We start from the raw sequence: 22518 nt of genomic DNA on the forward strand, positions 1-22518 counted from the left end.
GAGTGAGCAGGGTATAAATAAATTATTATTATTATTATTATTATTATTATTATTATTATTATTATTTGAAGGCAGCCCTGTATAGGAAAGTTATTTAATGTGTAATGTTCTATTATGTTTTTATATATGTTGGAAGCCATTCAGGGTGGCTGGGACAACCCAGTCAGATGGGTGGGGTATAATAATAATAATAATAATAATAATAATAATAATAATAATCCGTTCCTATTTTCATTGGAGAAATGTTGGAGGGTATGCCCTGAAGAAGCCTGATTGCTTAATCACTGTTTTTGACCACCCCCAGATAAATATCATGGATCACTATGCCACAGTTAGGATCTCAGGGACTCCCACAGCCTGCAGTCACCATGGCAACAATTCTCCCATCAATCAATCACGCTCCGCGTTAGCCAATACCCGGAAAGAACCGTCATCGAATCTACCGGTAATTTTCAGGAAACAATCGCACTTTATCCGGTCACGTGACGATGGCTGGTCCAATCGTTGCTCAGCAACGGAGCACTCCAGCCGCTTCCTTGTTCACCATGGGAACTGTCCCATTCTTCCGGTCCTCACCTTCCTCGAAAGCAGGCTTCGGCAAAGTGACCGACAGCCCTTTTTTCGAATCACGGGCAGAGGCGGGGTTTCAAGGTGAGCCACGCCCTCTCCCTGGAAACTCGCCGACTCGCTGAACATGAAAAAGGTAGGGAGGCGGGACGGGCAGGTTAGCCGAGGAAAGCGAGCACGAGCCAATGAGCGGCCGAGTTGGAGCGAGGGGGCGGGCTCTGGGGAAAAGATTGGCGCGGGGCCAGCCAATGCCGTTGGCAGACGCGGCTGATGCTCCACGTCGGCACCGGGGCGACCAAGATGGAGGCGCTGATCCTGGTAGGAGCCGGAGGGGCGAGGGGGGATTGCTGGGGGGCGCGCCCGTTGCCGTGGAGACGGGCAGGTGGACGGGACGCGGCTGGCAGGTTTCGGCTGGGGCCTCCTGAGGCTCGGGCTCGGTCTTTCGGGCGGGGCCCAGGCCCAGCGACCTGGCGGGGGCCTCCAAGAGGCTGGGGCGGCCCGTATGGCAGACAGCAGAGCTGCCCCTGCTGTCCTGTCTCCTGAAGCGTGTAGGAGGGGTGTAAAGCAAACGGATTCAACTGCAGGCAAAGGAATATTTAGTCCATTTTATTGTGAAATCCTACTGTGGGGATTGATAGGAAAGGCAGGGGTGAAATGCTCGTTCCCATTCTGTGCCCTGGTAAAAGAAAAAAGAACTTACTTCCTTTCTCTCTCTGTGTGTGTGTATGTATATATGTATGTATATATCTAGATATGTATATATATATACATATATGTATGTATGTATGTATATATTTGTGTGTGTGTAAGAAACAAAATGAAATGTAATGATGCAAAGTTTAATTTTGTAAACCATTACAGTGGTACCTCGGGTTACATACGCTTCAGGTTACAGATTCCACTAACCCAGAAATAGTGCTTCAGGTTAAGAACTTTGCTTCAGGATAAGAACAGAAATCATGCAGCGGCAGCGGGAGGCCCCATTAGCTAAAGTGGTGCTTCAGGTTAAGAACAGTTTCAGGTTAAGAACAGACCTCCTGAACAAATTAGGTACTTAACCCGAGGTACCACTGTAGATGGGAAGGAGGGAAGTCACTAGGCTCAGTTGAGTCAAAGAGATAAAATAAGAGGCTATGAGGCAAATTGACTAAGATCAACTTTTGGCAAGACAACGTGCAACCTTACCTTGCTAACTTGGAATATTGCAGGTTGGCAAAAGAGGGCTTCTGACCAATCCTTTACTAAATATATTCAGAGACATGACATTGTGTTTCTCCAGGAGACCTGGAGCACAAGCGAAGTGGAGTTAAATGGCTTTTCTGCGTTCTCCCTCCCAGGTCTTTTAAGTACTAGAGGGGGGCGAGTTAAAGGTGGGTTAGTTACTTTAATCTCAACAAGGCTAAGGGCCATATTTAAAAAACTAGACCCACTAGACCATCTGGCCACAGCTGTGCAGGTACAGTGGAGAACCCACAGCTTGCTGCTGATTAACGTATACCTACCCCCACAAAGAGAGAAAAGACTGATAAGAAATACCTGGGCTCAGTTAGAACAGTATCTTGACAAACTATCAAATCAATTTCCTGATGCCTCTGTAGTGGTGGCTGGTGACCTAAATGCCAGAACTGGACAATCTGATGAGGCTTTGTATGCCCATTTCCATGAAACAGCCCCCATTATAGAGGAAGCCCACTCAATACCAGCTAGAATCTCAAAGGATAAAGGCTGTAATTATGCTGGCTTATGCCTATTACACTTGGTCAATAAGTTGGACTTGGTTATACTGAATGGCCGTACTGAGGGGGAGAAGGTCGGAGAATTCACATTTATATCTAACAATGGCGCCTCCACAATTGATTATATAATCGTGTCGTATGATCTTCAAAACAAAGTTTTGGAATGCAAAGTGGAGGAGCGCTTAGACAGTGACCATCTGCCATTAAGTGCACTTGTAGTTGCGGGAAAGGATTTATCCTGCGCTGAGAAAATCGAATATTCGAGCCCTACAGCTTTGGAGCTCAGATATTCTCGTATTAGATGGACAGATGAACTGCATAAGGAAATTTCAAGTAGGCTATGCTCAAAGGAATTCCTCACTAAGAGAGATAACCTTATAACTTCCTCAAGCCATGAATTAAAAATAAATTTATTTCAGGAGTTAATTTCACTCCTTCAAGATTCCCTGAAGGAAAAAAGGAACAGGTCAAATAGGCAATCCTCAGTATATAAAAACTCCAAACCCTGGTTTGATCAAGAATGCCAGGACATGAAGCTAAACTTACTGAAAAAATACAAGAATTATAGATCTGCCAATTTACCCCAACTCCCCACGGACTGGTTTGAAGATAAACGAAATTATAAAATCCTGATTAAAAACAAAAAACTCCTGGCACAGAAAAGAGAATGGAAATGCCTAATAGATGCATCCAGAGAGAGAGACTCGGCCACCTTCTGGAGAATGGTAGCGAATGGAGTGCGATCTACCTCCTCAGAAGTGGAGTATACTATACCTGCAGGGACTTGGGAGGCATTTTTCCAATCATTATATTCAGCTCTGCCTTTGACACAGCCACTAACACAGTGTGCGGCAGGTGATGAGTGGCCTCCGGTGTCGGTTGCGGAGGTCAGGAGGCTTATTCAGGCACTCAAATACAGAAAAGCCCCGGGAGCAGATAATATCTCCCCTGAGCTTCTCAAAGCCAATATTGACTGGTGGGCCCCAGTCCTTGCCACCCTATTCACCAGCATAGATCAAACAGCAAAAATACCAGAGGACTGGGGATTGGCAATCATCGTTCCCATATTCAAGAAAGGCTGTAAACTTGATCCAGCCAATTACAGACCAATCAGTCTCTTAAGCATTATTAGCAAACTTTACGCAACTCACTTACGTGAAAAGTTTGCGGACTGGCTGGAATGGGAGCACATCCTTAAGGAAGCCCAGGCTGGTTTCAGGGCACATAGATCAACTTTAGACCAAGGACTGGTATTGCAACATCTAGTGGAGAAATACACCTCAAAGAAAGGAGGCTCCCTCTATGTAGCCTTTATAGATTTCAAATCAGCTTTCGATTTGATACCCCGGCACAGACTTTGGGAAAAATTAAGTGCCACAAACATCGACAGACGTCTTTTGCTTCTTATCCGTAGACTACATGAAAATACTCGGATCCGTGTTAGATGTGACCGTTATGGGAACCTATCAAAGGAAATCCAAAGTTTCCATGGTGTCAAGCAAGGCTGTGTTCTTGCCCCTATTCTATTTAATTTCTACATAAACTCCTTAGTCAGAAAGATGGAGGATGCAAGTACTCATCCCCCAAACCTAAATAATATACCAATCCCAGTCCTTTTGTACGCAGATGATGCGGCACTTATTTCCTTCTCTTGTGTGGGTCTAAGAAAACTTTTACGAGCTCTTACAGAGTATTGCGAAGCTGAACACCTAATAATAAATTACACTAAATCAAAAATTATGGTGTTCTCCAAGAGAAAACTCCGACATAAATGGAAAATTAATAACCAACCTATTGAGCAAGTAACATCCTTTAGATATCTTGGAATAATCTTTGATGAGAAGGGATCCTGGTGCCATCAGATTAAGAATTCCATTGCAAATGCGCAAAGATCTTCCAGAGCTATCATAAGATTCTTCTATAGAAAAGGAGGTCAATATGTTCCTGCTGCCTCCCAGGTCTTTGTCGCAAAAATACTTCCACAACTGATGTATGGCACCCAGATATTTAATTGTCAAAAACTCAAGTCCCTGGAATCTGTACAAACTAAATTTTACCGCTCCCTACTAGGGTTACCTACCTGTGTTTCCAACACAGCCATTAGGCTGGAGGTAGGTCAACTCCCTATCAATGCCAGGATATGGATCCTGAAGATTCACTTCTGGCTAAAACTCATATTTTTCCCAGTGGGAGTGGCTCCATTGACTCTATTAGACCCGTTCCAGTCTAAATGGAGATTGTTGCTCTATGAAAAATTGAAGGGCCTGGGGCTTTCCCCACAAGAACTTATAGCCTCAGGTTTTGAAAAGGCTAAAAGGATGGTGAGCCAGCGAATAGGAGATGTAGAGCTTCAGGACCATATGAGCAAGATAGATAAATATCCAGCCATCCAAGATTATGGAAAAGGGTTCAATCTAACACCATATTTGCTGGATTTACAAATCGCAAAATACAGGCGGGCGTTTACCCTTACCAGATTTGATGTACTGCCATCTGCCTTACTAAAGGGCAGATACGTGGGCAAACCCTATGCTGAACGAGTCTGCCCATGTGGTCTGAAAGAGGTGGAAACGGCTTCACATGTGTTGCTACACTGCGACCTCTATGGGGATATCAGGTCACTGTTTATTTCCCCTATCGTTCAGAAATTTCCAGGTCGATCTGAATTTCAGCGGCTGAAAATCCTACTAGGAGATAAAAACCCAGAAGTAACACTGAAAGTGGCCAAATTTTCTGCGGCTGCGATCAAGCGGAGGGCATTAGCTGTAAAAAAGTAAAAGACTTGACCCCTGGACAAGCCCCCTCATTTTTTAAGTCTATACATACATTGTAGTGCGTGTGTGTGTGTGTGTGTGTGTGTGCGCGCATGCATATGTGTATTGCTTTTATGTATAATTTTACAATTTTTAATTGACACCATCACTCCCCTTGTAAACTATTGTTGTTTTTTCTGGTCTATGACCGTAATAAATTAATTCATTCATTCATAACCCGAGGTACCACTGTAGATGGGAAGGAGGGAAGTCACTAGGCTCAGTTGAGTCAAAGAGATAAAATAAGAGGCTATGATGTTACGTAATGTGATTATAATAATAATAGTAATAATAATAATAATAATTTATTATTTATACCCTGCACATCTGACTGAGTTTCCCCAGTCACTCTGGGCGGCTCCCAATCAAATGTTAAAAACAGTACAGCATTAAATATTAAAAACTTCCCTAAACTGGGCTGCCTTCAGATGTCTTTTAAAGATAGGATAGCTGCTTATTTCCTTCACATCTGAAGGGAGGGTGTTCCACAGGGTGGGCGCCACTACCGAGAAGGCCCTCTGTCTGGTTCCCTGTAACCTCACTTCTCGCAATGAGGGAACTGACAGAAGGCCCTCGGCACTGGATCTCAGTGTCCGGGCTGAACAAGGGGGGTGGAGACGCTCCTTCAGGTATACAGGACCAAGGCCGTTTAAAATAAAATAAGAGGCTATGATGTTATGTAATGTGATTATATGTAAAACCAATAAAAATATTTATAAATATGTCTGTGTGCATGCACACACTGGGCTGCTTTCCTATTTCTGCAGGGGTTCCTCATTGATCTGTAATGGTAGATGCATTTCCCTCTAAGACAGGTTGCTGACCACTCCTGAACTTGACATGCAATGTGCAGCTGAAGAGTTCTGTGTTTTCCTATGCACTTTCAGTTTCCGCAGGGCTGCTGTGAGGCCCATCAGGATTGGTTATTGCCCTCTGTGAACCGAGTCCATTAACCCTTTTCCAAATGCCTCAGGGAACAGAGGAAGGGGCCGTCTAATATTAGAGCGTTGATCCATCTAATATGATGATGATGATAATAATTATAACTGAGCACTGTCTATACTGACTGGCAGCAGGTCTTCAGGGTTTAAGGCAGGGCAGATGCCCAAGATTGAATCTAGGATTTCTGCAGGAATGCAGATGCTCTTCCACAGATCTGCAGCAAGGGCTGCTTGGCAGGGAAGTCAGTTGTGGAGAAGGTAGGTAGAAATTTTGGGATACCCTGGGGGACAAGGTTGTAGATAGGGTAGTGTGCCCTCCAGCTATACAGTCTTTGTCCTATTCTAAAGAACCACATGTATGTATCCATCTGTTTGTCAATAAGCATGCCAAGCTGCTATCATAAATGCCCATTTTTACTGTGGGGTCAGCAAAATAATAATAATAATAATAATAATAATAATAATAATAATAATAATACCCCGATACTTTTTGATGCGTTGGTGAAGTCAGGGAAGGGTTTCTAATGTCTGCTGCAGGGCCTTCCTCAGATGTTTTGGAATCTACGTGATGCATGGTAAAATAATATAAATGACATCACTTATAATTTGCTGCACTTCAGTGGTAATCTGGCCACACCTAGCATATTGTATTTACAGTGGTACCTCGGGTTGCATGCGCTTCAGGTTACAGACTCCGTTAACCCAGAAATAGTGCTTCAGGTTAAGAATTTTGCTTCAGGATGAGAACAGAAATCGTGCTGCAGCGACAGCGGGAGGCCCCATTAGCTAAAGTGGTGCTTCAGGTTAAGAACAGTTTCAGGTTAAGAACGGACCTCCAGAACGAATTAAGTACTTAACCTGAGGTACCACTGTAGTTTAAACTTTCATTTTCATATTCTAGACCTTGAAGCAAAATGCAGTCATTTGTAAATGCATTTTTTTCTCCAAGTCAGATTGCCTTATTTACTGATTGCCTTAGCTCAAAATAGAGGTTGTGTGGTATAGTGAATAGAGTGCTGAATTTGGACTCGGGAGTCTTGGGTTCAACTCTTTGCTTAACTGTGAATCCACTATGTGTCTTAATGATTGTTTTATTAGATTTACGTTTTGCCTTTTCATTGAATAGCTGCAGACAGTGAACAAAACAAAATGATAAGAAGCAAGAGTACTGAAACAATGCAAAATAAGAAGAATGAAAAATACCTTTATTGTATCGGGCCATAACAATGTGACAAGTAAACAGAGGTCAAATGTCTCTGTTACTGCTACTGGCAGTTGTTGAGTTTCCTTAGCAGGGACCTTGGGTGAGCCACTCACAGCCTAACCTACCTTGCTGGGAGGAAAAAAATGGGGGAAACTCCATTGTAATGGTTCTAGAGGTTGCTCGTGCGTAAGCAGATGCCTATCTCCCCGGCTGGGTGCAAACACCTGGCTGCGTTGCCAAAATGAACCTTTTCTGTCCGGACAGCCACTCACCCGTGGCTGACTCAATCGCTGGCAGAATCCGTGAGTGGGCATTTCTTAAACTTCTTCCAGCAAAGAAGTTCTTTGACGCCTAGTCTCCGCCTACCCTCTCTGCGTGGAAGCCTTCTGCGCAGGGAGGGTGTGGGCAACGGAGGGCCCCTACTCTCCCCGCTGCTCCCAGGCAAGGAGTCATGAGACCGCCTCGCCACTTCCCCCAGCTGCCCCCCTTCTCCACTGGTGCTACGCTTGTTCTCTTCCCCAGAAGATGGGCTCCTCCTCCCGATCACTGGACGCTCTCTGGAATCCCTTTGGCTTTTGCTCTCCGCCTCCAGTACTGATGGCAGTTACCTGACATCCACGTATTGTGAATTAAGCTCCTTGGAGGAAAGGCAATGCACCTAGTGCAGTCTTCCCCAACTGTACCCTCCAGAGGTTCTTGAAACTCCAATTTCCAAAATCCCTAGTCAGTGTGGCCAATGGTCAGAGGGTGATGGGAGTTGTAGTCCTGAATGTTGGATGACTGAGCTGAACTAATGCAACAAACAGAAACGAAGCACAAATAAACAACATTTGCCCCCATGAGAATTTGTTTCCTACTGCTGTTTAGCTGAGGGCCGCCATTCAAATTTAACATTTTTATTAATTTTTGTTTCTGCTCACCCTTGCATGCCACAATCCTTAAAGGTAAAGAGTTGCAGACGACTCTGGGGTTGCAGCGGTCATCTCGGTTTACTGGCCGAGGGAGCCGGCGTACAGCTTCCGGGTCATGTGGCCAGCATGACTAAGCCGCTTTTGGCGAACCAGAGCAGCACATGGAAATGCCATTTACCTTCCCGCTGGAGCGGTACCTATTTATCTACTTGCACTTTGACGTGCTTTCGAACTGCTAGGTTGGCAGGAGCAGGGACCAAGCAACGGGAGCTCACCCCGTTGCGGGGATTCGAACTGCCGACCTTCTGATCAGCAAGTCCTAGGCCCTGTGGTTTAACCCACAGCGCCACCCGTGTCCCTTTGCCACAATCCTTAAGACCCCCTAATTTGGTTCATCCTCACAAAAATCTGCGAAGAGGATCGAGGATTGTTATAGCTGATTCCAATTTAACAGGGCTGAGGAATCTGCAGCTTTCTGGACGATGTTGGACTACAATTCCCATCACCCTCAACTGTTGGGCACATTGCCTCATGGAAACTGGAGTCCAGCAACATCTGTTAGGCCACATGATTGGCCATGATTGAAGCAGTAACTTCCCCGAATTACCCAGGAAACCCACAGCATCACAAATTCAAATCCCCTGCTTTTCTAGACTCCAGAAAACACATTATGCTGAGACATTGTCCTAGAGTGGTCAGAGAGCTAGTTGTATCTATACTGAAGTTTAGATTGGACCTGCAAAAAGCCTTGTCCTAGTTCTCACTGAGGTAGTTAGTGAGTGGAGTGTTCCACTTCAGACTGCACACAAAAGCTTCCTCATGAAAAAAAGGTCCTTGCCAATAGGAAATTAGTATGGTGAAAAACCAGAACTAGCGTTGTTCAGGTGCCGCATAGTACTTGTTCTGCAGTGGTGAGAAATTGAGCAATAGAGGCAGCACCTACACTTTGGAACTCCCTGCCTATTGACCTCCCCTGCACTCTTTTCAGCACCTAGAACATTTTTCTTTAGGTGAGCCTATCCAGATATGTAGCTGTTGACATGCTTTAAACCTTTGCTGCTATAAAATGTTTTTAATTGTTTTTACTGATCATTTTAATGTGCTTTTTATGTAAATTGCTTTGAGGTTTTATTACAGTCAAGTGATATATACCTTTTGTTAAATAAAATCAAAATATAAATAATAATTATTATAATAATAATAGATGTTGGAGGGAAGGCTTTGCTATACAACTATTCACCTGCTCATCTCAGCTTTATTATGAGGAAGGAATTTTTGTGTGGCTGTAGGAATATTTAGTCAGGTGGGGTCTGCACCTTTGGTCTGAAACTGTACAGCACAGACACAGGTTTGACACTTTAGCGAAAATAGGCCAGAATCTGAAGAACTTGGCCCATTTTAAAAGGACTGCCCATACAGTTTTGTGTTGCACATGAGTAAACCTGACTAACTTTACCTGGGCTTTTTTTTTTTAAGTGCAGTAGAGGGGGCTTAAGTAGCAGGTTCATACGGTGTCTCTATGTTGCTAGTTGGGGCTATTGTGAATCATGGGTCGGCAAACTACGGCCCGGGGGCCAGATCCGGCCCAATTGCCTTCTAGATCCGGCCCACGGATGGTCCTGGAATCGCCATGTGGATCGATGTGGGGATTCTGATCATTCGGGCTGCACCATTCCCCCCCCCCCCCACACACACACTGTGGCGGCGCCACCTCTTCCCTCCCTCCCCCTGGCTTCTCCCCACCCTGCCTAGAGGAGGAACAGCGCTGGGCTTTGTTGGCTGAGCGCCATTTTAAGCAGCCCCTCTCCGGAGCCAGCCCTTTCACGCCGCTCATCATCCCCCCGCCCAAGGTCTGACGGACAGTGGACCGCCCCCCTGCGAAAAAAGTTTGCTGACCCCTGATCTATGTGGTGAGAACCATCCACTTATAGGAAGCGCTGAATTTTGTAGCATGTGCTATGCACACTTATTTTAAAGAAAGCCTTTTCAACTCAGTGGGGCTGACTTCGGACTCAGCTGCAAGGCACAGTACATCAAATTGCCTTTTGAACATTGGCTTAACCAGGTAGCTAAAATAGTTTTCTTACCTCCCCAGCCCACTCCTCCCTTCAAATAAAAACTATACAGAAGATTGGAGTCAATTGGGAGAAAACTCCTCATCCCTGATTTTGGTGATTGATTAGATCCTGAATGTGAAGCAAACTCCATCCTCAGTCTTTTTTTTGGGGGGGGTGGAGAAGTCATTTGTTTGTGATGCTCTTGGAGGAGTGGGAGATATGCTGACTCTGGGTTGAGGAACCTGTGGTCCTCCAGTTCCCATCAGAGTTGTCAGGGGTGATGGGAGTTGGTTGTTCCACAGCATCTGGAGGAGAAAAGGCAAAACCTTTTCTGACGCTAATGAACTGCAACTGGGATATCCAGTTTTTTTAAAAAAAAAACTGCCAGTGCCATCACCTGCTGAGATTTGAATTTATTTTTAAGTTCAGCAGCACAACTGCATTGGCAAAGACACCGGATGCCATTTTGCTGTGCAGCACGTGACTATTGCTAGGTTTGGTGTGGTGTGACCCTTGGTAGCAGGACCCTTGCAATATGCTTTCTCTCTTTGGAGGAAATGCCTTGGCTTGGCTTGCAAGCTGTGCATTCCCTAGATGGGAATAGCCCTGCCTACTCCGCGTGGCTCTCCCAATTGCCTCTTGCAGATAAAACCCAGCACGGACATATTTCTTGACGTCTCCTCTCCCTCGCCAAATGCTCCCCTTCCGCGAGGTCCTGGCAGCTGTAAAATCTTTATGGCAATGCTGCTGCTATCGTGCTGACCATCTGGGCCGTTGCACACCTAGTTTAATTGATTGAAGTTTAATTTATTGAAACTTCAGAATTAAATGATCAGAATAAACTGTGCAGTAACTCTTAACGTCTTGTTTTAATGGTTGATTGCTCGAGGCAGCCCTTGGCTTGAACTGGAAGCCTCCAGAGAGGAATTTATGCCGCTTCTGGCCTTCCAGTCAGCGCTCATTATAGATTTAAAATGTGTGTTTATTAGCTGCCTCTCCAGTAGAAGCTTGTCTCTCTGGCAAAGAGATGTATAAATTCTCCTCCGATGCTTGTATGGTAAGCATCTATTCTTACTCTCTTTGGAAGCAAGGCAGGAAGGAGATGTGTGGCTTTTGCCCGTCTCATCTGTGGCTTCATTCAGTCTAGGTCAGGGATGAGGGTATTTCTCTGACAGTATTTGTATAGCAAATTGTCTGCGTAGTTTTGGGGCATTGACATGTTGCACTTACAATTTTCACAGGTCTTCATGGGGGGGTGGAGTTTAGACCCCCCTATTCTTACTGCAAAGCAAGGATTTGTGCTGTAAAACAGGCATTGCCCAGGGGACTGGTGAAATATGATAGGAGAGCAGGAAATTTCCCTCTGCACATCTGCCTGCCTGCAAAGTTTGCCAGGCAAATTTATGTATGTGTGTGTGCGAATAAGGACGAAGGCAACAGAAGGAGATTCTAAATTTGTCTACATTATTGCTCATCCACATGATAATAAATGAGCCACTCTGTGTGTGTATGCATGTCAGAGAGAGAGAGGAAGACCTGGTCTGCTTTCTTTTCTTCTGTTGTATGGTGTGAGGCATGCAATTTCTGTTGGAACAGTGAGACCCCCTTTGTAAAATGGAGACCTTGAGAGCAGTGGTTTTCATGCCGTCTAGCTTCACAGATCCCTCTTCAAATGGACTCACCTGCTGGGTAACGTGTTTCAGTATTGGTCACCAAAGAGCTCTTGCTTCTTGCAAATGATTCTGGGAAGAGTTTTAAGGTGGGCACTCAATTCCGTGCAGAGTGCTGGCCAGTCCTGTTGGGCTTCACCATTGCATGAACTGAGAGTGCACCCTAGAGCAGGTCTGAAAGTTAGGAGATAATTTAGGTAGTGGTGGGTGAGCTGTCACTCAGGAATGCTTGGTTGCCATTACTGATCTCTGAGGAATCCCTGGATTCTTCAGACCGTTGTATGAAAAGCTCTGCAATAGACCCAGGCTGTTCTCCAGTAGAATGATGGCTGGCTGCTCTTATGATGGGTCCTGTCTAGGTGATTCAGAGATAAGAGAACCTTCTGTTCCTATGGCTGTCTCAAAATTTGAGAAAAGACAAGCGTAGTGCTGTCTCAGTCTGACCCAGTGGGTCAGTTGTTTGGAACAGGGTGGCCAGATGTAGAGTTTCTGTGGAGTGATGGATCCGCCTGCCAGAGTCTACTCCATAGGTGAGCCTGCAGCTCCTGTTGCAGCACTTGAGGTGAAGTTCTGTTATACACTCCGACTGTGGCTATGTGGAAGTCAGTGCATCACAGAACTTTGTCTCGAGAGCTTTCAAGCATCCAGCACGGAGGAGCTGCATCTCTTTCTGGTCCTTTCTCTTGCCCCAAGCATGCCCTCCTAAGCCGCAGAATCTCATTCAGCCGCAGTCATGGCAGGGAGGTGGCCCCCATTTTACACACAACACATTCTTAATCTCTCCTTTACCTTGGGATAGGGATGCGACACTTGCTCTGCGTTTTGGGCTATCTAGGTCCTAGTCCTAGTCCTGACAAGCTGATACCTGATCTGGAGCTCATTGTGAGCTGCTGTTTGGTGTAGTGTGGTTGCCTTCAATACTGTCAGACATGGGAACCACTGAGTGTGTCACAAGCTCTGCAGTGTATATTCAGGTGCCAAATGGCACCTTCAGTCTATGTTGCGGATGCCACAATGGAATGTCTCTTCACCAAGGGGTTGGACTTAATGACCCTTGGGAGCTCTTCCAACACTACAATTCTATGATCTCAATTAAATTGCTTGACTGTAGCTTGCTCTTGCAACAATTCACTTGTTTCAGTATGCAAGAAGGAAGCACACACACAGTGGAAATGAAAATGGTATTAACTATGGAGCAAAGCAGAGGTTTTTAAACTGCGCCTGCCAGCTTGGCACACAGAAATCGCCACGTAGTTGCAATTGGACCTGCACCAGTAGCAAAACAAGCCTGGCGCCTGCCTAATTTCAAACACTGCTGCCAGCCTGGAGTAATTGGTATGGAGGAGCATAGTATATGCACAGCCCTCCTTCTTGTAACAGCTCTTAGGGCCACCCATCAGAAGCTGTGGTCCTACCCCTGGGTAGGTCAGCAGTCAGGCTGCGGTCGGAGGAAGCAGCACATGGTGTTGTTTGAATGGACCTGTGACATTGTGCTTTCCTTTGCAGGAGCCATCTCTCTACACTGTGAAAGCCATCCTGATCTTGGACAACGATGGAGACCGTCTGTTTGCCAAGGTAAGTTTTCAGGGGGATCTGGAAGGAGCGGGAAGGTACAAGGCTGTAAGGGGCCTGAGCAAAGCAGCCTGGCAGAGTTGTCATTGAGAGCTGGGGAGCTCTTATGGACTGTTGACTGAGCCCCTGCTTTCTGAACAAGAAGGACATTAGTCCAGTCACCCGTGCTCATTGAGGCAGCATGTGATCTATCTTAACTCTTGCTATTAGATGCCTATCCAGTGTGTTCTGATACCTGGCACTCCTTTACGCGGGAGTGTGGAGAACCTGTGACCCTCCAGATGTCCAGCATCCATCTCGTCTTGTCCATTGGCCCTGCTGGCTGATGGGAGTAGTCAAACAACATCTGGAGGCTCCATTTATTTGGGCAAAATCTTCCTTGCAGGAAGGCAGCCCTGTGTAGGGAAGCTTTTAATGTTTAACATACTATTGTATTTTAATATTTTGTTGGAAACCGCCCAGGGCTGCCTTCAGATGTCTTCTAAAAGTCAGATAGTTGTTTATCTCTTTGACATCTGGTGGGAGGGAGTTCCACAGGGCGGGCACCACAACTGAGAAGGCCCTCTGCCTGGTTCCCTGTAACTTGGCTTCTCGCAGCGAGGGAACCATCAGAAGGCCCACAGCGCTGAACCTCAGTGTCTGGGCAGAACGATGGGGGTGGAGACGCTCCTTCAGGTGACATAATTCACTTTTTTTTGGGGGGGGGGAGGCTGTGTTGACCTGGGTTAAAATCCCCGCTGAGCCACACACTCACCAGGGGACTCTGCTTCTGCCTCTGCCGCTGTATAAAATAGGAAAGTGCCCTGCATTTTAGCCTTTTCTGTGAGAGCTGTTATGATGGGAAACAAACACTATTACCTGTTCTAAAAGTTGTGTGTGTTTGGCAGACTAGCGGCCTTGTGCTCAGTGCTGCTCAGGAATTCTAAGAAGCGCCCCAAACCCAGTGCAATTTTGAAAGGTTCATTCTGCCATTTTTATTCAAAACAGTGTCCAGTTTGTATCCAGACATAAACAAAAACCTGCTCCTTGATCTCAGGAACCATCACACAAAATTTGGTTACTATATGTATATTTTATATAGCTCTGGTTTGTCACTTATGTAGTCCCATTGGATTGCCTCATGATAGCATTTTCCTGTGCTTTAAGAGCTTAAGTTAAGTGGAAGGATAAAGAATTAGATTTTTGAATGCTTTCGCAAAAATTAGGTGGTAAGAGCGAAAGATCATATTGGTGAAAAAGAATTGTATAGTACTATCTGGTCATTATTTTATTCCCTCCAAAGGGAGATAAAATTTATATAAATATTGCCTTTTTGTTGCGTATTGCTCTTCTTTCATAGTTTTGTCACTAAAAAGATTTCCCAAATTTTCCTTAGCCGTTCTTGTATTGTAGGAGATCTCTTAGGAGTTGTTCAAAGGCACAGACAACTTTACAAAATATAAAGCTTAATAAATAAATGTTTGAGCGTCATGTTTGTGCAGCTCGCATGAGCAGCAGTTGACCCTGACAAGTGGTTTGGGTCGCCTGCCTCTCATGTAACAAGCATACTTTCTTTTTCCCTGCAGTACTATGATGACACCTACCCCACTGTCAAGGAGCAGAAGGCCTTTGAGAAGAATATTTTCAACAAAACTCACCGGACAGATAGTAGGTTCTGCTGGGGAGCATGATGGGAGAAGGCACCTGGGACTGCAATACAGTGGTACCTCGGGTTACAGACGCTTCAGGTTACAGACTCCGCTAACCCAGAAATAGTACCTCGGGTTAAGAACTTTGCTTCAGGATGAGAACAGAAATCGTGCAGCAGTGGTGCAGCGGCAGCAGGAGGCCGCATTAGCTAAAGTGGTGATTCAGGTTAAGAACAGTTTCAAGTTAAGAACAGACCTCCGGAATGAATTAAGTACTTAACCCGAGGTACCACTGTAGATACATGCATATTTAAAACAGGGCTCCCCCTGGAATCCTTCACCCAGAAGAGTCAGACACATCTACATGGCTTTCTTTGTTTGTCTGTCTGGTTTTTAAAATACTCCCCACTCCACTCAGAGGTTGGAGTGGGTGAATATTGATGCGAGTCCTCCTCCAGGGGTGGTCCAGCAGTTCTCCTCTCTTGCAAAGACAGCAGCATCAAATGCAGAACAGGGAGGTGGCAAAAGTTTTACCTGCTCCGCAGCTGTTTGGCTGCTCCATGGGTGTATAACCATGATTATAGTGGCTTTGCTTCGATTGGAGAGCAGTATGTGATGAGAAATCAAAATGACAGTACAAGAAAGATTGATAAAGAAGCAGATCTTTGACATACCCCAATGTATTTTGAATATAAATGTTCTTCATCGGGGAAAACTGACTCTATTCTAAATTAAGAAACGACATTCCAGTCGAATTCAGTCTCCTCCAGCCTCTTCCAGAGTGCATGGAGGCCATCAGCAGCAGCGATAACACTTGAAAGAAGGCATTTCATTCAGTTTTCCTTCTCATAAAGAAGCTGTTCTATTTGTGCTTGTGCAGCTGAGCTAGCGCCATTCAGTCAGTGGATTCTGCACTTGGATGTTTGGCAGAGTGCACCTCATTTGTGTAAATGTGTGCTGCATGTGGCCATGATTGCTGGCGGTGTCTGCACTATGCAGCAAGTGGTGCCAGTTCAAGACTGATGTCCAATTTAAACAGCAGCCCCCCTCTCCCGAATCAGGTAGATCTTCCAAAGATTTTGTGATGACTCTGGATGTTGCTTTCTTGCTTAGCAGCTATTGAGAAAAACACAAAGAGTGCTGCTTTTCTTGTAATCTTCATGTTCTCTTCTAGCTCTTCACTTTATTATTATTGTTATTTTATTCCTTTTCTCTCTCCGCCTAGGTGAGATTGCTCTCCTAGAGGGACTGACAGTTGTTTACAAGAGCAGCATTGACCTGTATTTCTACGTCATCGGCAGCTCCTATGAAAATGAGGTGTGCATATACTTAAGTGGCAAAGAGGCTTTTCTGCAGAAATGATTCATGGATGGGTTTGACTATCCTGGCTTCCCTGCTGAAGGTTATATCGGTCATGATCTTTGGGCTGTTTGAGATCCTTGGCTTCTTCCTCTCGTACAAAGCATGCTTGCAGCGCTGATTGCTACTGCGGTGCTGAGGCGAGGGAGATTTGTTGAACTCCTCCACCCTCCCTGAAAATAGTTGACAGTCTCACAGGAGCCTTTGAAGGCAGAGGTGGGGAACATGTGGTTCTTCAGTTGTTGTGTGACTCTACCTAACATCAGCTACAGCCAGCATGGCTGATAGTGAGAGGTTGATGGGAGTTGTAGAGAATATTGAGGGCATGGATTTCATAGCCCTGCTTTAAGAGGGATGACTTCAACAGAGCAAGAAGAGCCTGGATTTCTATGTCCTTGGGGTGGGTGGGGGTGCTGGCAATCAATGCCATGCTCTTGCCCTCTAGGAATTACCCCCCAAATTGCTCCAAAGCCAGCTTTGCCTTGAGCCACTTGTGCATGTGATCGCATGGATTGTGTGCATGTTTGTGTGGTTCCTTTGCTCTGAAACTTTTGTCTTCTCCTTTGCAGCTAATGCTAATGGCTGTGCTGAACTGTCTCTTCGACTCACTCAGTCAGATGCTGCGGTAAGAATCTGCTTTCTGGTCGTGGCTGAGATGGTTGCACAGGGTGAAATGTGGGAATTGTTTTTGTGCCTCAAATGCATTCATTTTGGGGTTGGGTACACCACGGAGAACAAAAGCACTTCTTAATTTTTTAATGTGTTGGAAGTGCAAAAAAACAACAAAAGAAAAACTTCATTGCTTGGATTCCACCCCCAACCCCCCGGATGTTTTAAGTCACAATAAAATCAATTGAAAGTCTGTTTTCAGCCTCCTGTCTCCAAAATGGATTAAGTGACCCCTAGTGATATACTAGGATGCGGGTGGCGCTGTGGGTTAAACCACAGAGCCTAGGACTTGCCGATCAGAAGGTCGGTGGTTTGAATCCCCGCGACAGGGTGAGCTCCCATTGCTTGGTCCCTGCTCCTGCCAACCTAGCAGTTTGAAAGCACATCAGAGTGCAAGTAGATAAATAGGTACTGCTCCAGCGGGAAGGTAAACAGCGTTTCCGTGTGCTGCTCTGGTTTGCCAGAAGCGGCTTAGTCATGCTGGCCACATGATCCGGAAGCTGTACACCAGCTCCCTCGGCCAGTAAAGCGAGATGAGTGACGCAACCCCAGAGTTCAAAGGCCTTCCTTTAAATGGGGCATGAGCATACATCCCTGGACCTAGTGGTCAGGGGTCCCTTAACCTTTACCTAGTGATATACTGTGCATGTTTACCCAGAAATAAAGGCTGGCACCGGCGCTTACAGATCAAGACATTTTCCCTGGGCAATTTAATTTGGGCAAAACATTTAGCTGCTGCCTCATAGTATCACCTCATCATGTTTTATGATGTAAATAGTTATTTATAATTGGACTCAGAATAATAAAGACATGTCTTCAACAGATTAAAAAGGCCCATTGGAGTTCGGTGGGATTTACTCCCACATACAAGTGAGTTTAGGATTGCAACCTCAGTTATGGGTTATTCAGGAAGGTGTGTAAGCTGGGATAAGAGCATATAAAAGGGTCCAGCTGGCAGCCACATGTGAGCAGAGAGAGAAGGTTTCCTTGGCAGAGGCAGATGTGCAGGATATGGGTCCTGTCGTGCCTTTTTCCTTTTTCAGCAATAATAAATATGATGTGCTAGGCGTGTCTGTTGTGGCACAGCAAAAGCACAGAATCAAGCCTCTAAAAATTGTGGCTTTTGTTCTTTAGAAGGGAACTATTGGGGTGGTTAGAAGCTGCTAGAGGCGAACTAAAGCCTTACATACACATCACATCTTCTGGCTTCCTAACCCACGTCTAAGCAGAAGCGGAATATATTCATGGCAACGAATAGATGATTGCGCTGCTTACCTTAACTATAGTATATATTTATTTGTTGAAGATAATTAATTGCCGATGTCTCATAAGTAGTGTACATAAAAATTGCTAAAAGCATACAATGGATAAAATCAATTACAAGTAGTCTTAAAAACAGAAAAAATTCTTTAAACGTCTGCTGAAAAGGAAAGGTCTTGGTCACGTGCCTGAAGCTCAAGAGGGGAGAGGGCCTTTCTCATCTGAGCTGGGAGGGAGCTCCAACCCCCCTGCTTCTGTATTAAATACATACTTGTCCATATTTATTTAGGTTCTGGAATACGGCTTTTATTACTGTAGAATTGCAATTTCTTTGTGTGGGTGGTGGTGGTGCATAATACATGAGTATGCTCATGCCCCCTTTAAAGGAAGACCTTTGGGTGTGGTTTTGTGTGTCCCATGGTTCAGGGTACAGGCCCTGGTATCCAGGGCAGAATTAAAGAATCCTGAGATTATCATCGAGTTGCTAGTCATTAGAGCCCTGCTGGATCAGTCCAAAATCCCATCTAGTTCAGCATCTTCTGGCCTCACAGCCAGATGTGCAACAGATGCCTGGGGGAACTCTCAAGCAACACATGAGTGTAGCGGCAGTCTCCCCACTTGTGGTTCATTATCCTCCAGGAATTTGCCCAAATCCCTTTTAAAGCCTCATTGCATCTCACCCAGCCCCTTCATCGTCCTTGCGATTGCACAGCAAAGCTTTTAAATGTGGGGCACGTCTGAGTAAGGTACCTAAGGCTTTGACAGTGAGCTTAAGGCTCTGACAGTGAGCTAGGTTGTGAGATGCCCCGGGACCTAGACCCTCAGCTTCTCAACTGAGCAGAATCTGGTTTGTCCTTCTGTAGGAAGAATGTGGAGAAGCGAGCACTTATGGAAAACATGGAGGGCCTTTTCCTGGCAGTGGATGAAATTGTGGATGGCGGGTAAGTCCAGCAACTACGCTAAACTTCTTGATTTCTCGCAGCTCTTTTCAGGCTCTGATACATGTGTGTATGTGTGTGCGTGCGTTGACAGAATGTGCATTCTTAATGGTGGCTCTTGCATTTGCATGACTCTTCTATTGCTCCTGCCCTGCCCTTGGACCGTAGCCCAGCTGAGTGAGTGATTGCTTCTTCATCTCTTACAGGGTGATTCTTGAGAGTGACCCCCAGCAGGTACTACATAGAGTTGCTGTGCGGGTAAGTGAAACCCATCTCTCCTCTTCTTCCTTGAATGCCTCTTCAGTAGGCATGACCTCTCTGCTGACCTCTGTCCCCGCTGAAGGGCACAGAACCCATTTTATTGCAGAAGAAATCAACCAATTGCAGAGTTGGGGAGAGGGGTGTGGGGTTTTTTTTGGTATATGTTGTTTTCTCTCCCCCCCCCCCCGCCTAACATATTTGAAATCTAATAAAATGTATTTTTAAGCAAAATTGCATACCGTATTTTTCGCTCCATAAGACGCCATTTTTCCTCCTAAAAAGTAGGGGCGGGGGGGAAGTGTGTGCATCTTATGGAGCAAATGCAGGCAGGAGGCTCTGCTCAGCGCTCCCTTTAAAAGTGGCGCCGAGCCTGTGTGCGGCTCTTGCTGGCTTTTCCCTGAGGTGGGAGAAAGGACAGACGGGCTGCCCTCCGTCCCTTCCCTACATCCCAGAAAAGCCAGCAAGAGCCACACACAGGCTCGGCGCGGCTCTTTAAAGGGAGCGCTGAGCGGCTCTTGCTCTGCTGGCTTCTCAGCGAAGCAGGAGGAGGGACGGACGGGAGAAGCAAAGCGAGAGCCGTTTTCATGGCTTCTGTCCCGCTTTGCGCAGCTCTCACGTTGCTTGCCCACTCCTCCTCCTGCCTCACTGTAAAGCAAGCGAGTGTCTCCTCCTCCTCTTTTTACAGCGAGGTGGGAGGAGGGATGGGCAAGCATCGTGAGAGCTGCGCAAAGCGGGACAGAAGCCATGTAAGCGGCTCTCGCTTTGCTTTCTTTAAAGCAAGAACAGCGAGAGCTGCTTGCATGCTCTGTGCAGAATTTTTTTTTTCTTGCTTTCCCCCTCCTAGATGCATCTTATGGTCAGGTACGTCTTATGGAGAGAAAAATACAGTAGGTTATTGGGGGGAAGGAAGAGGAGGCTGCTGCTGGTAATCTGGTTAGTGGTTAGACTAAATGCCATTGGGCGGCAGTTTTCTGAGCAATGCATAACTTCTGGGTAGGAGCTGGGAAACTCAAGAGCAGATATATAGTAGAGAGGAGTGGGATCTCCTTTTAGGAGTCAGTAGATCTAGAAGAGCCTTGCTGTATTAGGCTGAAAGTCTATATTGTCCAGCATCCTGTTCTCGCATTCAATTGCCTGCATTCAATTGCTTTATTATTTCTGCGCACCATTGAATTTGTGGTTTCCCCCCTTTGTATTTCAGGGAGAGGACGTCCCTCTTACAGAGCAGACAGTGTCACAGGTATGTCTTCTGCCTAGATCTAGCTGGGTACCTTTCATTAAATGCTGCTGGTACCACTTTTTCTACATGTCTCCTCCCCCTCCCCTTTTCCCTGAAGCTTCCGGGATATTGCACCAACTTTGTTTAACTTGATGTGCCAGCCAAAAACATTTCCCATGCATTTGGATCTTGATTTGATCATAATGTGGTATGATTCTGGCCTATTTTGGTGTTCACCTTTTTATCCTTGTTGCCAGATGAACGCTAATAATTCACCTTGAGGTTTTTGCAATCAAACAGTATAGACATTTTATGAAGTAAAATAAATAACAATTGAGGAGGCATGCTAGGAGTATACATCTGCCTATCGCATCCCACAAATATGTTTTTGGCGTTTGATGTAGAATTTAATATGTTGATATCTTGACTGCCAAAAAAAGAAAGAACAGCAACCCAATCTTCTTAGTTCTTATGGCTATAGAAATAAGTATGGAAACCTGTTGATTAAATCTCACAAGCCAAAGGGAGTCTAAGCAGAATCTTGGCTGGTGAAAGGGCTGAGCTTAAGTGCAGTACATAGGAAATGCCCCCAGTGCTTTTAGATATCAGGCATTGCATTTTGGAAAAAGCAAGTCGCTCAGCCCCTTTCCAGAAGTGTCACAGGGGAATATGCATTTTTAGCGATGTACAGCTGTGGCTGGTGGTGGCAATGTTTGCATGTGTGCATGCAGTTCGAATCCTTTTCCAGATAGTATTTAAGGCGTTTGCCATCAAGGTGTTTTCTGTTAACCACAAAAGGGTTGGGTTCGTGGAGAGTGTGTTTCAACTGGATCCTGCAGGCTGAAAAAAATCTGAATCCTTCAACTTCCATCTGCAGGTGCTGCAGTCAGCAAAGGAACAGATCAAGTGGTCACTACTGCGATGAGGAGCCACGTGGGATCTCCCCCAATAACCTACTGTGTCCCCAGCTGTCCCCTCTTCCTGTCTCTTTCGCACTGACCAAAATGCAACATGACCACAGTTTTTGATGTATCCGGTATCTGGCTCTTACTGAGTCTCGTCACTTTTTCAATGGCGGTGGGGGATAGTGAGTGGGAAACCAGGGAGCAGGGACGTCTCTGGAAGAAAAAAGTCTCTTTTTCCTGGCATCCTCCCTCCACCTTAGACACCCCTTGTTAGCCGGAGATGCACGTGCTTCACCATGTTTTAACAGCTTTCTGATCCTCGCCAGATTCTTTTCTGTTTTGTCAATAGGTCAGATCATGGTTGGTGTCTTCTTCCAAAGAGTTATTGTCTTAATAATAGTCCCTTGAATGGACATGGTGAATGGGAATTCTCCTTCCTGACACCCAGCTGTCAAACCCATATTATGGGTGGTAAAGGTAAAGGGACCCCTGACCATTAGGTCCAGTTGTGACCGACTCTGGGGTTGCAGTGCTCATCTCGCTTTATTGGCTGAGAGAGCTGGCGTACAGCTTCTGGGTCATGTGGCCAGCATGACTAAGCCGCTTCTGGCAATCCAGAGCAACGGACGGAAATGCTGTTTACCTTCCCGCCGGAGTGGTACCTATTTATCTACTTGCACTTTGACGTGCTTTCAAACTGCTAGGTTGGCAGGAGCAGGGACCGAGCAACGAGAGCTCACCCCGTCATGGGTATTCGAACCACCGACCTTCTGATCAGCAAGTTCTAGGCTCTGTGGTTTAACCTACA

General features: G+C 45.7%; 1 protein-coding gene across 2 annotated transcripts; it reads left to right on the forward strand.

The window, feature by feature from the left end:
- The first annotated feature begins 679 nt into the window (after positions 1-679).
- On the forward strand, positions 680-21837 carry COPZ1 (COPI coat complex subunit zeta 1). Of its 2 annotated transcripts, none has more exons than XM_083729115.1 (9): positions 680-703; positions 13406-13474; positions 15037-15118; positions 16325-16416; positions 17028-17083; positions 19251-19328; positions 19532-19583; positions 20788-20826; positions 21683-21837. In XM_083729115.1, exons 1-9 carry the CDS (start codon positions 695-697, stop codon positions 21728-21730), a joined length of 525 nt encoding a protein of 174 aa, XP_083585241.1. In that variant the 5' UTR covers positions 680-694; the 3' UTR covers positions 21731-21837. The 2 variants fall into 2 exon arrangements, with proteins under 2 accessions (XP_083585241.1, XP_083585240.1); XM_083729114.1 differs by lacking the exon at positions 680-703 and adding an exon at positions 747-885.
- The last annotated feature ends 681 nt before the right edge of the window (positions 21838-22518 follow it).

Source organism: Podarcis gaigeae (assembly GCF_964106915.1).
Source record: "Podarcis gaigeae genome assembly, chromosome: 2".
NCBI lineage: Eukaryota > Metazoa > Chordata > Lepidosauria > Squamata > Lacertidae > Podarcis > Podarcis gaigeae.

Coding starts and splice junctions, on each gene's coding strand:
- COPZ1 (XM_083729114.1), top strand. CDS start 838: ATGCTCCACGTCGGCACCGGGGCGACCAAGATGGAGGCGCTGATCCTG. Junction 886..13,405: donor AGATGGAGGCGCTGATCCTG/GTAGGAGCCGGA, acceptor TTTCCTTTGCAG/GAGCCATCTCTCTACACTGT. Junction 13,475..15,036: donor GAGACCGTCTGTTTGCCAAG/GTAAGTTTTCAG, acceptor TTTTCCCTGCAG/TACTATGATGACACCTACCC.